At 39.1% G+C, this 16,730-nt stretch overlaps 1 protein-coding gene across 4 annotated transcripts in view; it reads left to right on the forward strand.

Annotated features, from left to right (window-relative positions):
* The window catches only part of lilli (lilliputian), a 285,693-nt gene that overhangs the window by 34,278 nt on the left and 234,685 nt on the right, over positions 1 to 16,730 (forward strand). For 3 of the 4 annotated variants that reach the window (XM_065233870.1, XM_065233889.1, XM_065233883.1), the window contains exon 2: positions 10,019 to 10,953. In XM_065233870.1, the coding sequence (XP_065089942.1) occupies positions 10,712 to 10,953 (242 nt within the window). In that variant the 5' untranslated portion in view covers positions 10,019 to 10,711. The remainder of the gene's footprint in view (positions 1 to 10,018; positions 10,954 to 16,730) is intronic. The other variant, XM_065233878.1, reaches the window with a different exon arrangement.

Consider the following 16,730-nt stretch of genomic DNA (forward strand, 5'->3'; position numbering starts at 1 on the left):
CAAACAGCCAAGATGAAACATGTTGAAATTTGGCCTGTGGCATTCTATTTGCCTGGATGGCTTGCCTGCCATCCGGTGCGGTGTCTACTATAGTGCTGGAGCAAGCGTATGCGAGCGATGAGAGGTCTATCTGCTTATTTTTATTCTTCATTCTTAGAAATATATGGACAATTATCATAATTTGACAGATATAAAACGTTTTCTTGTAGCGAAGGTAAACACACTACGTCTGATCCCATCAGTTGTGCTGTTGCTGCTGCAGGGAATACCATTCGTCATGCTTACGACAACAACGACGACAGCTCCAGCCATGCCCAGAGTTGCCAGATGCGATGGAATCGGGACGTAACGTGTGCGATGTTACAGGTAGTACTGGCGTAATGAATATGAATGAGCTTAATTCATTCATAGCGCTCGTTGACTAGGATTTTCCAAAACGTTGTTGCTTAATCATAACGATTATCGATGCCATTCCAGTAGCGACTCTACAGGTTTCCATACTGCATTCAACAGCACACAATAACGTCCAGAACAGTTGACGCCATGTTCTGAAAAACACATTTCATTTGTCGTCTGCTTTTTGCTGCCGATCGTCGTCGACGTCTTCGTCGACGTCTTCGTCGGTCGGGTGCTTACGACTGTCTACCCCCGGAGTGGAATGATTTATTTCTTGATTAATGGATCTTGATATCGACTTTCGCGCGGCCACTCGCTCCAACTCTTCCATTGTCTTCGGGGGTCGCCCCAGCCCCACCAACTATGCATGTGAATGGTGTAGGGGGTGGGGGCTTGCTCGATGGTAGTGATTTATCGGAGGAGACCGAATAATTATTTAAAGGATTAAAATTTGGTCCCCCATCTCTGAGGGGATTGGTTAATTTTTTGTGACAGTCTTTGGATTTGGCTATTTTATCGGTGATATTGGCTAGAGTGTAGTAGTTTTTCAGCCATGGACGATTTACAGCTTCATAATCCTGACTGAGGCGGGAAGCAAGAAAAATGACCTTCCAAGTGGTTTATCAAGTCGTAATACCACTTAATTGCCGGATAAAAAATGTATTATCTGCTAGAACAGAGCCAGCATAGTGGCTTACTTTACGACGAGGAAATAAGGTTTTCGATGAAAAGACCATAGCGATAGATATTGTCTCTTCTATTTTGTTGAGTTATTGGGGAAGGCTAGCAAACAATATGTTTTTTGTATGAATTTTACTTGCGGTGATGAGGATGTTCAATTTGTAGAAAGTAATAAAAATCCCCATCGAGAAATTTGGAAAAAATAAGGAATTTTACCCTATTTTTCGTGCCTAAAATTGTGTTATAGTCGATTACTTAGTGAAATGTCAATCGATTTTAATAAAATCAGTTTCATTTTAAAGCTGAGGTTGTCCTTCATAATCGTATGTATCAAATTGAACATAGGACTTAAAAGTCTTAAGGTTCAGCAGTACCATTTTCAGTAAAAACTATTAATATATGTGAATTTAGGATTTCTCATTGTGCATTGTAGCACGAAAACGTCACTTCTGATTACAATGACGGCCTATGGATCTAAGATTGGGCCCATCGCTAAAAATCTGCTATTTATCAATTGTATCTAGATGAACGCGTCATTGGGACGGTACTAATGGATATTTTTGAGTGCTATTGAAAATTTAGTCGATTGCTGAATGTATGGGCCCAAATTAGGGACACTTAGGCCGACATTACATACATTTCCCCTATGTTTTTTATCTCATGCAAAATGCAATTATTTTAAATATTGAAAATCTGGGACTCGTATTTTTCCACCACACAAGGCGCAAATAATGGATTCCTGTATTATTTTCTTACAGCATCTTACAGCAAAAGCAAGTAAGGGAACAAACCTAATGCTACTGATGCCAGGGGGCAGCTCCCACACCTGGACCCACCAACTCATGGACCGGGGACCAACGGCGTTACTTTTCTTCCCAAAAAAAAAAGACGTGATCAGAGATTTTATGCCTAAAAAAATTAACGTTGCGGACTGAGATTGAACCCAGGCCTGCTGGAGTGAGAGGCAATCACGTTTACCATTACACCAATCTTGGACAAATTGACAAAACTCGTAGAACAACAAGTTTTGGAGTTTGTTGGAATTGCTATCTAACATGAAGCTTTAGTGTGATCATTTATTAGCTAGAGAAAGGTCTGAAGAGGGTAGGTTGATAGTTCCGCTAGAGTACGGCGGTATTGAAATTGAATAGAAGTTGAAAATGAACGAAGGGCACACTTCTTTACCTAACTCATACATGCATGGATGAGGAAGACGGCTGTGGAATAATTCTAGCGACGTTTCATCACTACCTAAAGCCCTACGTTACCGAAAGCATTTCCAATCGCTGGAGTGTTATAGAGCAATTCTAAAATAAAAAAATCAAAATTTTATAATTTCGATGCAATTTTTTACACAAAAAACGATTTACAATGTCTCCAAAATGCCTGTGTATCGAAAAGCGTACTTGTAAAACTTTCAAAAAATTTGGCGAAAAATTGTTGTTCTACGATTTTGGACAATTTTCAAGTGTCCATGATTTTCAATATTTCGAAAACAAAAAAAAAGCCAAAAATTGTCATGAGATTTTAAATTATATAAATATTCAACAAAAAAAAATTGAAATATTTTAGTTTTTAACTTTTTTATTATTTTTCACTCAAAATTTCAAAGTTTACCTTGTATATTTTTCATATATCCAAAGTTGTTAAGAAAAGAAAATAAAAAATGTTTTTATTCATTTTACGCAAAAATTAAAAAAAAAATCATAAATATCTTAAAATGCCTTGACCGATTTTTTTAATAAAAGGTTATGAAAAATTTAAACTTTTGGAATGTTTAAAACCATGGACACTTGGAAACTGATAAAAATCGTATAACAAGAACTTTTGGTCAAATTTTTAACTATTTGTTAGTACGTTTGTTTTGGCACCAATCAATGAAACATTACAAAAGTTTGCATTTTATTAATACAAAAAAAAAATCAAAAATCGGCAAGCATTTGCCATGGATGCTTTCATTAATCAAGAACGAAAGTTAGAGGATCGAAGGCGATTAGATACCGCCCTAGTGAAAATAATGAAATTTGATTCTATATTTGCTGAAAAAATGGCAGAGGTATCATTGTCTTAACTCGAGATATTTCAATTAGAAAATGGTAATTTTTTAAGGAAAAAAGCCATAGAACATGAATGAAAGTGGCAATACCCGGTAACTCCTCTTAAAAACTGCTAAAAACTATTGTAATAGTGACAACTAATCTAAGCTGTTTGCTCTCAAAAAGTGTTTGGACAACTCGTTCTGAGCTGAAATTTTGGATATAAACAAATTAAAGGGAATTAGTTGCTGTGATTGAGCAATTATTTAATGTTTAATTTTTTCAATAACGATCAAGGTTATCAATAAAATGAACTAAAACAAAATTGAACGTTGACCGATCGTAAAAGCCTGCAGTTTTCCCAGCTCGTCGCGGAACGAGTGCTAGAACCGAGCTCGTAGATCACCCGATTGTAACCATCATCGCCAGCAGCATCAACCCCTCAGAAGCTTGATCCCAACGTCGCCGGCCGGCCCCCTCACACTACACACCCACATCACACACCGTAAGTAGGGTCGGGTGGGGCTAGAGTGCCATATGGGGCAAGAGTGCCACCCCCTATAATTTTGAAAATAAACATGTTTTCAATGCTAATTCACCCATGACACTATGAATGGTGTTCCTATGCAGCATTATAGAAAGTTCTGTCCAAAATGAAGTATTACAAAAATTGCAAAACAACATTTTGTGCTGATGTGTCAAAAATAGAAATTACTTATAATAATTAGACATCATAAAATAAGAATTTTGGAATTTCCCAATATTGTTTTCTACAATTCCTGCATTGAGGCATCACTAATAATGAAATATTGAAACACCGATAGTAAAAAATAAATAACTATTCCCTATAATTGGCCAAAACCAATTTTCTTAAAAACTCACACGGGGCAAGAGTGCCACCTCTATATTTATGAATAAAATTGTACAAAAATGTAAAAGAAATTGCTGCATTGCACATTTACGTCTTCGGTAAGCTTGTTTCCACAAAATTTGACAAAACCAGCTACATAAAATATCAACAACAATAGTTTTATTTGATTTCATTGGTAAACATAGTTCATTTGTTATGCACACTAATCCAGGCCTCTACCGATCGGTAAATTTTGAATTACAGAACTTTTCGATAAAAGTTTGAAAATCTTTTAAAAATCCAATAATTAGTAAATGTTTTCCGAACTTGTACAGACTTTGTTTAGCTTACCCTATTTAGCTATAAAAAATAAAAGTTGTCAAATTTATTGATTTATTACGTTTAACGGTCATTGGAAATTATTACCAACTTGATCTGCTGTTCAAAAACCCGGTAAAACTCTACTGTCTTCCGTGAATGACCGGTTATTGCCACTTTTATTCATGTTCTATGGGATTTTTTCTTTAGAAAATGACAATTTTCTAATTCAAATATCTCGAGTTAAAAAAATGATACATCTTCCATTTTTTCAGCAAATATAGAACCAAATTTCTTCTTTCCATTACTTTCAATAGATTTGCAATTGGCTTGCGCGTTAAAGTTATATTAGTTTAAAAAATACTTGTTTCTAACCTTAAAATGAATATATCTTTTGATTCAGTGGTCCAAACGTCATAATTAGGTGATCAAAATGTGTGTTTTTTAAAGTTCTAAAAGTGATCTGAAGAATAGTTTTCTCTAAATACAAAGCAAAAAAGGTTATGGTCAAAAAACTGTTTTTTTTCATGAATCACCCTAACCTTCTAAAGAGATGAACTAGCCTCTGGCTAAAAATCTCTTAAATAAAGATAAAAAAAACCTAACCTTCTAGTTGTTTCAGTTCGTAGAATGCGTAGATGATGAGATGAAAATTTGACTTCTTCGACAAAGTTGCTTGGTTTTGGATCCTCTATAACTTTGAAGAAGTAAAAAAAGTTCCCAAAAATTTCCCTGAAGAGTTAGATTGACTTCAACCTAAAACTGAATCACCCTAATGACTGATCCAATGAAAAGATGCGCTTTTTCATTACCAACAATTCTTTCCGAGACATCAAAACGCTACAACCAGTAGATTTTGCGGAAAACCCAATATCCAAATATTTTTCCACTCTGGACTTCTGTGCAATGTAAGCATTAGACATTTTAAGAAATTACGCTTGGCGTTTTTCTTGTCTGCTGTTCTCTGTCGCCATATTGTCATTACGAAACTTCCATTAGCCTTGGAATAAAATCAAAGAAATTTAAATAAAATAATGGCTAAATTAAAGATCCGAAATGATTTCCAGTGTGCATTGGTATGAATTTATTTATTGAGATCTATTTTCTGAAAAATTAAGATGATTCCATCGAATTCATTTGATTTCTTAAACAATCTTTTTTGTTAACTTGAATTATTTTGGAGGCGCATTTATTTAACGCTCATATTATCCCAATATACACGATAAAATTTCAAGCGCATATGTTTTGGAACTTCTAAAAAGTCATATATTTTCTTTAAGATTTTCACTAATGCCGCCATGAAACAAAATTGATTGCATGGTGATCTTGACACCAACACTCAAACCCTATTTTTACAGCTAAAGATTTCCATGTGGAATGAAAAAAGTTTCAGCAGAACAGAACAACAACAAGCTAATTTATGGCGGTTGCTTTGAAGCCAATACAAATTAAATTGGCTTTATAACTGATTTTCACCAAAGCGTAATAAAACTGCTTGGATACAATATTACTCTTAACGAGGCTATGAGAACCTTTTGTAGAGTATGGGGCTTTCTTACAAAAGGTTTTAAGACAGCTTTATTGTGATTCTCAAATATGCTTTATAAACCTTATCAAGAGTGGTCCACTAAGCTGGAAGACAATCTTATAGCGGTTATCAAAAGGTTGTGCTGGAGCTATTACTTTTATTGACGGTTTTATAAAATTGATCTCAAAAACCACTAATAGAGTGCAATAAAACAAGAAATGCTACTTGGGATATGCAATGCGCACTGTTCATAGTGATTTAAAATAATGCGTCGATAAAAACTGGATTTGGAGTTTTTGAAAACATACTTAGGTGCGTTTTCCTAAACTCCAAATCCAATTTTGTGTGGATAAAAATATGGTGTAATATTACTTACCAAAAAGGACAAAATGATCATTAATACAGTGCATTAACTGACATTACGCTCTTCTCACTGCATTTGTTTATATTTGTGGCCATAAAAATTACATGAGATTTTCGACATGATTGAAGTGCATCTTGGATGTAATAATAAAATTTATTTTTGCTGTGCACATCTTTCGCACCGACCCATTGGAAAGACATTGGAAATCCAACAATCTACTGTTTCTGGATGGAATGGATTTACTATAGACATTTTGTTTTTGTTTTATATGTTTTATATGTTTTATATTTTTGTTTTTGTTTTAGTTATTTGGAACTTTGGATGAATTTATAAACACAGATTCTCTTTCCGAACTATATGTCCAGCCCACTGTAGTCTACCTATTTTGTAATCCTTACAATATCCAGTACATAGTTTTGTAGTTGCCTCAGATGTTGTTCCTTTATTATGAATACCTTGCATTGGCAACGCATTAACGTTCATTTCAGGTTTATTTAAATTTCACAACCTCCAATAATTAATTCAACGGTTTCAACAAGCTACGAACTAGTATGCTTTGTATGCATATACCACAAGACGTGCGTCACTTGTCAAAACTACGGCAGCACAATCAAACTTCTCGTCTCGTTCGCTCGACGATGATATGCAATCAGAGTTGAATCTGCACCAGGTGCCTGCCCCAGTCTCGTTCTTGCTCTCCCTCTCCCTCTCTCTCCTCATCTTCCCCATCGATATTCCAAGCAAATCCAAAACTTTTCGCTTACTTCATCATCGCCATCCATCATCGAAAGAAACTTCCATTTTCCCGTGTTCCGCACGTCCGGATCCGAGGCTCTGAGACGACGCACACTTGAATATAACTACACCGCAACACCAACGACGACGACCAGGGATTGACGTTTCGCTGGAAGAGGTGCTTCTAAATTTCACCTAAATTGTTTTCCATCGTTCTTTCTTCGCTCTCGTCTTCTGCTTACCTCCAAGGCTGCCGGCCCGCGTACAACTCCGGATGGTAGAAAGGTACTTGCCTTCCTTCTTGCCTCCAACGACCGTCACAGCAAGTTACATCACCGCAATCCCAGTTCATTACGCCAAATTGAAATCTCTTCGCTTTTAATTTCACTCTTCCTCGCCGCCCCTCGAACCTCAAGCCGTGGTTACTTCCACTTGGCTCTTGGCCTGCCTGACTGTTGTCGAACTTGAAGAATTTTCACTCTCCCTTGAGTTACCCATCAATTTTATCCTTGATGATCGCCCGTCGTTTCTCGCAGCGCTGCTGTAGGGTGATTGTATCAATCGTTGCCACCGATTCCGAAATTGCATCGCGTTGATTTCTGGAACTCCGTTCTCTGTCATTCGCCGCGTTCCTACCTTACGTGGTTGCTCGTTCACCCGCTACCTTGTAGGCAGACAACTCCCGGCATAAGGCAGAGACTACCGACGGTGCAATACCCTTTCGGCATCGGCACTCTCTAGTAAATATTTGCACTTGCTTGGCTGCTGCTAGCGATAAAATTTCGCCATCATCAGTTTACGTTTCATTGCACTTCATTTTCCATTTGTTTCCAAGTATGTACTCTCTTCTCTTGGTTGGTACTCGGAAATCTCGCCTAAAAAATATGCCTTCTTCTTTGTCGTTTCTGAGAACACGTTCAGTTTTCCGTATTTCCTTTATCCCATCACCGCCACCGAGCTGCGGTGCGGCTCGAACGTCAGGTTCTGAATTTTATCTTTTTTTCTGCTCTCTCAATCTCTATCTCTCGCGGGATGCAGCTTGCTTACAAATTTTGGTCGGTTTTCCTGGGAAAGGTGATGACGGCCGACGGAACCGCGGAGAAGGCAGATCGTGAAAGGTGATGTTGATTTTCATTTTCGTTTATTTGCTTCCGCACCGCACACCGATCTGCTGTCATGCTCTCGTCGTCATAGCTGAAGGAGCGAACGAGTTTCCATTCTTATTTTTACCTTTCTTGGTAGCAAGAGCACATCGTGAATACCGAGATGGGGCAACCAACCAGCAGCACCGGGATTCTTATCTATTATGATATGTACTCAGTTTTCAATTTGCGTCCTTTTTTCTCTCTCCTGACTGTGGGACCACTCATCCATCCTTCTTGAGCACGTCTTGTTCCGAATTTGTGTTTTCCATTTTGACCTGTTTGTTCTGCAGCAGTACACTCATTAGACCAGTAATGATGCACTGTGGTCTCGAGCATCATCATCAGGTCACATGATTTTTTTGACGTGCTATGGTCGGAGCTAGTGGGAAAGAACGGTGAGGTTGGCGGTTCGCTTTTTCAGATCAAGCTAGAACAGTCAGTTTTCTCGTCAGATCGTCCTGAAACTTTGCATAAGGGGCTGAATATATCTGAGAATCTGAAAAGCATACAAATTATTAGTTATAAAAGAAAATCCAATGAATCATATCGTTAGGCCATTTTCCACACAGATGGCGCTGTTCCGCTGGCAGGAACTAATATATATCCCCATGTAGAAATTGAGAGAAGGGAGAATAACAATTAACGGAACAAAGTGTATGCGTAATTTCTGATAGATGTCTCCATTGAGAACAGCAGTGACATCTGAAGGAAAATAATGAACGCAGAAGCATGGTAACATGATTAATTGCGACCGGCTTCGTCTCACTGTGCGCAACACAACCCTTGATTTCAAAGTGCCCCACAGTACTTTACAGTTTTGACCTAGGTCTGATAGATGATTGAACGTAACTTTCAGGTATATTGTACTCACGATATCAGTTTATTTAATTTATTTTATTGAACCGATCAACCGTGGAAGGAAAATATACGATGCAATACGAGTAACTTTTCAAAAGGTTCTAAGTAACAAATGGAAACATCGAGTTAATCGATACAAACTATTGCTCTTCTATCATTGCATGTGATATAAAAACACCCATCCAAATTTATGTTCATTTATTTAAGACTAGCTGAGTGTGCCTGGCCTTGCTCAGGATTCAATATTAGCTTGAGTTTATGCGCCGATTCAAAAATGCATGCTTCAGGGAACATCATAAGAACCTTTCCTGGCCCCTGCATACAAATTTTCACACCGATCGGTTCAGTTGTTTCCGAGTCTATAAGGGTCAGACAGACAGAAAGAAATTCATTTTCATATATATATAGATAATCATAGGTAAAAAATTGTCCAATGTACAGTTTGAAATGCTGGGTACGTGATTATTACTTCGGACATTTTGACTGCTGATTCGTGCTCATTTTTTAAAGGCAGGGCGTGGACTATTTATTACCTATGATTATCTTAAACAAATAGAAGTAAATTTAAATAGGTGTTTTTGTTGCACATGCAATGATAGCAGAGCGATTGTTTGTATCGATTAGCTCGATTTGTTTTCATTTGCTACCTAGGACCCTTTGAAAAAGTATTCGAGATTTGTTATTATTCAGCAATTGATCAGTGAATAACATGCCATTTTGATCGGTAAATGTCATGGTCATGGATAAATGCTGCACAGTAAACAATGCGAAGTGTGCACCAATTGGCAACTTACCCTATTCTCCTGTTCCGTAGAGTGAGCTAATGCTGATCCTGTTCTATTGCTCAAAATTACATTTTTTATTGCATTTAATTGAATTACTTTACATACCTCATAATTTGGATTTTTTTCATTCATATTCAATCCATCCTTCTGGCTCAAGTGAGCCCATTCGACAAAACGACGGCAGTCTTTGCTCACAGCACCACTTGTCGGCTCAAAAACCCTTGAAATATGAGCCCCATCGTCGTCACCTACGCACCAAACACAATTTTTCTCACCTTCTTATTTTCTATGTTTCCGTCTCTCTCTCTACTTCCCATTTCAGAGTGCAACCTCCAAGTGGTGCCCACTTTACCGCTCCGCGAACAATCGCGCCCATCAAGATGCAACAAGATGCACTCGTCTTCGGTTCGGGTGCCAGTGGAACGCAGCAGACGAGCACGTCAACAACGACCTACGGGTTACAACTACGACAGCCACTACTACCACTACTACTACTCCAGCAATCGCAGCTGTTGGTAGCACCGTTCTGCGGCAACTTCGGGCAGCCACCGAGGTGGTGGTCGCCGAAACGCGGGTGAAACGTCCCCTCGAAACTAGTGCTTGCAGTTGAGATTATATTTTTTCGTTAACCGTGCATTTTTTGTTTGTTTCGGAAACTAGTGCAGATTTACCTCCCACACTTCCACCGGTACGGCATCACGTGGCGTGTCTACTCAGTGAAGCAGTAGGAAGAAAATTTTGTATGCACCGGAAAATTTCAAACTACTCCGCCGTTGAAAAATATTGAACCGGTGCTTTGGTGTAATCCCTTGGCGGTGGTGAAGAGAAATAGCTAGATAGCAGGCTAAGATCTGCACGTCTCGTTGAGCTTCAGAGCAAACAATCAAACTTCCAGTGGGAAACAAGTTGTGCAAGTGCGCCGTGTAGAGTGAAATAGGGAGGGAAAAAAAGTATGATAATCAAGTCCGGGAAGATTCACTTTCCGCTGCTGTAATGTGTAGCACACGATGGAGCAATGAAACATAGCAGCAGCAAGAAAAGTAGCAGCAGTAACAGGAATCTGTACTTGTTCAGTACGGCAGCGGCAGCGGCGGCAGCAGCAGCCGCAGCAAATAACTCAGGATCGGCCGGAATAACTTCTGGACCAGGATCATCCGGGCTGTCGTCCTCGTCGTTGTCATCCTTGTCCTCCTCGTCGCTGCAGTCGACGGGAGGTAAAGGTGGCGATTTGGATATGAACAAATCGCAGAAACCAAGGTAGGTGTACAGCTCTCTCTCTCGAAGGAGGAAGGAAGATGTAAATGGTGGGAGGATTGTTTGAACGAGATGGTTGGAATATTGATTTCTCTTGTGTTTGAGCGGGGTGGAACGGGGAGGTATGGTTGCGGGATCGGTTTCCTGTAATAAGCTGTATTGATGGATTATTTTTCGTTAAGGTTAAGGGGGAAGAAGGAGTTGCCATTTGATTCAGATTTCAGGTTACTTTGGTTGATTAATACCAACTTACTGTTTTATACAAATGGATTGCAATACAGTAATGACTCGATTTTGTCATATTTCATTATGTTCGAAGAAACGCATGCCCTTTTTCAGTGGTCTTATTGCACCAAAGTATACTGTAAACATCCATCTTTTTCGGTTGTAGTTCATTTTTGGCTCAGCTTTCATACAGCTCTCAATGAACAGATTCTGTAATATAGGGGAAATGGATGTAAAGTCGGACTAAATGCCCCTAATTTGGGCCCATACTTAATTCAGCAATCGACTAAATTTTCAATAGGGACCAAAACTAGCCATTAGTACCGTCTAAATGACGCGTTCAGATAGATACAATTGATAAATAGTGGATTTTTTGCGATGGGCCCAATCATAGATCCATTAGAGTCATTTCCCCTAGTCATCGGATTTTTTTTATTGATTTTGAAATTTTTTTAAATTTTTTTTACAAAGTTTGTTTCCCCGAATGCGCTGCGTCATATACGAAAGGATTCATTTAACAGCATGAGCATGATTGACCGGCCGCGGTTGCAACTTCATTATTGCCAGATCTCCTGTAATTACACAGATAACCAACCGATGCCATGATGCGCCAACCACGTCAAGGAATAGTTAGCCATGTGTTGACATGACACTCGAGAGAAATTCTCTGTACTTCCACGAAATATCACTGGGTTGGGTTTGCAGCAGGGTTGGCGGTAAACGGTACGGCGAATGAAAATGATTTGTTTGTGTTAGAAAAGAAAGCGATTAATGACTCTTCATTGGGGTCTGAGACTAATCCCATCGATTTCTGCTCAGTAAGCAAAAATGGTCGCTCTAAGGCCACCGAACCCCTCATATCACATTTCACCACTTATGATCGAGTTGTTGTTGTAACCATTAACACACGGTGCCTATGACGACTACAACGACGAAAAGTGCCACAAAATGTTCAAATGTTCAAACTAGGAGTTGCAACGTGTTATAATCTTTTCTTTTACTTTATTATAAAGTCTTTCAGTCCTGAGTTGGTTTGCCTCTTGTGTTATAAATTGTTTATAAGATACCAGAACAATTGTGATACATTATTCGTATATTACAAAAAAACGAATTTTTAAAATTTTACAGCTGTCTAGTCTAAACATGGCAGAAATGTAATTCAATTATAAAAATAAATTTTGGGTTCCAAATTTCTATATGGGGATTTTTATTACTTACTAGCAATGCGAACAGCACCGTCTGTTTGAAAAATAGCCTTGACAAAATCTTAAATTCAGGGGCCGGAAAATGTATGTGTGTAACGAAATAAAGTAACTCATGTTTCTTGGCAACCACTGAACCGAATTGGACACAACAATTGCCAAATGAGGGGTATTACAGTCCCATATGTTTGGAATCGGTCAACTGGTTCCGGAGATACGTTTAGAACATGTTCCGGTGAATATGGTTCATGAAACTAAAACCGACCTGAACCGATTCAAATACATAATTTGACACATTCGAACACATGAGAATTCAAAGCCAAGTTCGATTAGCCCCCGAGGAAGTGGCCACTTTCTGGACCAAAACCCATGAGCTTTTTAAAACAAGATCAATAACGGCCAAACTGAGTATCCAGTATCACATTGTCCAAATCTGACCATATTCTGGGTACCCTCGAAGACATGCGACACAGCAGAATTCACAAACAAGAATTCCTGAGGTACCCCCGAAGGAGTGGCCAGTTTCAAACTAGAGCCAAAACCCTGGTTCACAACATAAAAAAATAATGTGTAAGTTGACCCCCCCCCATCCCCCTGCGTAGAGAATTGTCCATACAAAAAAATAATTTTGTATGGGCTGGGGATAATTTCCAACACCCCCCCCCCCCCATTTCTACGTAGTTTATAGACAGCCCCTAAGTTCGTGTTCACACTACCACTGCGTTGTGAGAAAATTTCGAATGATCTGAACTGAGCATCTGGAAGGGCTAGGTGATCCGGAAAATTTTCAAGATGATCAGGACTTAGAAGTACCGAAAAAAATTTCAAGCAAACTGCTCAGTTTTTTACGACGAATTTTTAAATAACGCTGTTTTTTTACGTAGGACTAGGTCTTTGTGAACTATACTGGAGTGCAAATAAAAAAACGGCAACGAAATAGTGTTAGGTTTTAAACGCTTATAATTTGCCCATTTATTGATGGATTTAAAAAAAAATTCACACCCTTTGATTCAAAATTGATGTAAGATTTGTTTGGTATAAAGATTATAGTAATTTATCATTAGTAAAATATTGAAAATTGATCAACCTTTTAGGCCGCAATCAACTAATCACATGCTTGCTTCCTATGGCTATCGAGAGAACAGATAGACGACCGGTTGCGAGGTTATAAAAGAGCTTACCTGTACGTTTTGCTTCAGATCGTCTGGGGATATGACGGTTGTCACATCGTTAGACGCCGTACACGGCCGATGAAACTAACTCAAAGTTGAGTAGAATTTCTGTTGTTTACTGTTGTCTTGTCACAGATAGAAGCAATATTTATTCAAATAATGCAAGTCTTGAAAACACAACGACGATACCCAATAAAAAAAAATGTGTGACGTACTTATGTGTATTTTATGACGTTATATGTTATATTAAATCAAGGGCTATTGAATTCTGCACACCTTAATCTGTGCCAAGGGATTTAGCAGTGCCGAAAGCTGTGCCAACCGTATTGCCGATCGTTCCGAAGTAGGCCGAAGTGTATCAATCAAGGTGTCAGTATCCTATGAGTTTTGCAACCCTCAAGTTAGACTGTTGTGATTGTGTTTACATTTTCAATTTCTCTAATTCATGGCCATGGTTCATGGCAAATATTAAGGTTCATTCTAATTAGAAGGAGAATATAGTGGGCGGTGGAAAAGTAACTGGAAGCAATCCAACCTATGCGACCTGTCCACAAGAAACGTGTGCAGAAACGAAGGTATAGCCTGATCAGTGGTGGACGAAATTTTCACCAGTTGCGAGTTAAATGCTCCCCGTATAAACTCAAACGCAGAACTCGAACGGATAAAAGTTCAATCCCACCCTAGAAACAACATCCCCGGAACAGTTCTGATTGACTCAGAAGTACGTGACCTCGATGTCTTCTACCACACCCCAATTATACACGTCCAAGCATGCCAAGTTCACGATCTTTTGCAGTTGTGATACCTTCGACAATCCACTTATGTATTCGTACATGTATTCGACCACCAATCAAAACCAATGCCCCCCCAATGTACCACCAGTGAAAACCATCAAATGTCTCCCCACTTCATATCTGTCATACTTCGGAAATGGTGCGCGATCCAGATAAGCTTCGCATCTGCAGAGAGTACCCTGTGGTTGTTGTTCATCTGCACGCCCATTGGATCTTGCCGAACAGCAAATTACTTAGTGCTGTCATGCGGGACCACTGATCCCACCGAAACCTCCTCTGCCCGCGGATCAAAATTTCGAGATCGAGCTAGGCCTTATAATTGACTGACATCGCACCGGGCGCTTTCGAGACGCACTAGTGCAACAGAAGAGAGCATATTGGATCGTTGATGATGGGATGTACTGACGGAATAAAGTGTAATTACATTTCTGATTGCATTGATCTGATTTCATTGTTTAAATCCTATACTGTTTTGCTAAGGCAATCGTATATCGGTCCAGATCTGATGGAATATTTGGGGTAAATACGTATCGTCATCCCCTAGCAGTACTGGGATTTGTATGGAAATCCCTATAAAGTCCTGTGCATTCCTCATTCAAGTCCATACCAATTGAAAACAATGACTGGCAAGGATACCTGAAGAAAACGCAGAAAAATGAGAGAATTTTCATCCCGGAAGACCCTTGCAAGGCCTTGGCAAGACTGGGATTCAAACCTGCCAAAATACAAAACCCATCACCCAGCTTTATCGTTCGTTCTGCACAACAATCTTGTTAAACCAAACAAAAATCCTCCACAGCTGGCACAATGTTGTCGTCGTTCAGAAGTTTTTTGTCCATTCAGTTCGCCGATCGCATTCCCCCACCGTATCGTCGTATTGGGCGATCTTTCAGGCATTCCACCAATCGATGCTGAAGGGAACTCACTTTGGTCGTCTTGACTGTCGTATCGACCCTCTCGACCGACCATGATATGGAAGAACTCTGTCGTTGGGATTTTTGCTACGAATCGGTTTTGTTGGTTGTGAAGAGATAAGAGATTCATGATGCAGACAATACTCACAGAATTTTCCCTTGGAATTTTTTCGAAAAGTGGCAAGGTACGATCCTCGAACCCAATGTGAAGCCCAATGGAGTAAACAAAGAAGTCAACCTTAGCAACGATTGGCAAAACGTCAACACTCGACAGTGATGCCGTTTTATATTATACTGTTTGTATCCTGCTTGTCAACGTGTGTCCTAAAGTGCCGAATAGTGTGCCATGCTGTGTTTCGGTACAGTGTGCAGAGTTGATTACTCCGTGTATGAAATGCATTTTAATAGCGAATTTATGGAGTAGGTAATTTGGTAAATTGGTTATACATAAAACATCAAAAAAGGTTAACTTCCATTTAATTCCACTTAATTAATTTCGGTATCCATGACAGATACGTATTTCGACTACAATGTGCAGTCTTCATCAGTGTCATTCCCACTAAAGAACTTATCAAAATCTAACCTCCTTAAGTACTCATCCAATAGGTAAAAAAGTCAAGATCACAGGTATAAAAATGAAACTACAATGTGTTGAATCGGAACCTACCTAACTAATAAAAACCAAAGATTTAAGTAAACTAAAGGCGAAAAATCTATACATCTCTTTAATAAGGCTATACATGTTTGGAACCTTATTTTAAATGGGATAGGAACTGCATTTTGAAATATGAAAATTGAATTCAATTAAGGATATGGGTCCTTCCAGTTCAAGTGGGTACCCCACCTGTGGTCGATGTCACCGATTTGAGCCAAACGTGGCCAAAAAGCTTGTTTTGGCATTCTGAACAAACGACTTTTTTATTTTGCTCTGACGTGCCTAAAGGGTGATACGGTCAAAATTTGGTCAAGGGAAATCGCGTGTAAATCGGTGAAATCGTTTATTTAAAAAATCAAATTAAATTTCTTTTTCAAGTTCAATTAGTATAAAATTCAGGAAAAATATTCAGTTAGGCTTCCGCTTTTCCAAATCCGAATTGCCGGGCCTTACGCTTGACCCCTGCCATCAGATTTTGTACAGCCACCTTGTCCACCTTCTTCGCCGCAGAAAGCCAGTTTGCCTTGAACTGCTGCTCGCCCTTAGCAGTTTTTTTTGGTCTTCTTTAGGTTCCGCTTGACAATAGCCCAGTATTTCTCAATTGGGCGGAGCTCTGGCGTGTTGGGAGGGTTCTTGTCCTTGGGGACCACCTGTACGTTGTTGGCGGCGTACCACTCCATGGCCTTTTTACCGTAATGGCAAGATGCCAAATCCGGCCAAAACAGTACGGAACAACCGTGTTTCTTCAGGAAAGGCAGCAGACGTTTATTCAAACACTCTTTCACGTAAATTTCTTGGTTGACAGTCCCGGAAGCTAT

The sequence above is a fragment of the Ochlerotatus camptorhynchus genome, unplaced genomic scaffold, assembly GCF_037179485.1.
Source record: "Ochlerotatus camptorhynchus isolate MF236.1 unplaced genomic scaffold, CSIRO-AGI_Acam_v1.1 ptg000037l, whole genome shotgun sequence".
Lineage (NCBI taxonomy): Eukaryota > Metazoa > Arthropoda > Insecta > Diptera > Culicidae > Ochlerotatus > Ochlerotatus camptorhynchus.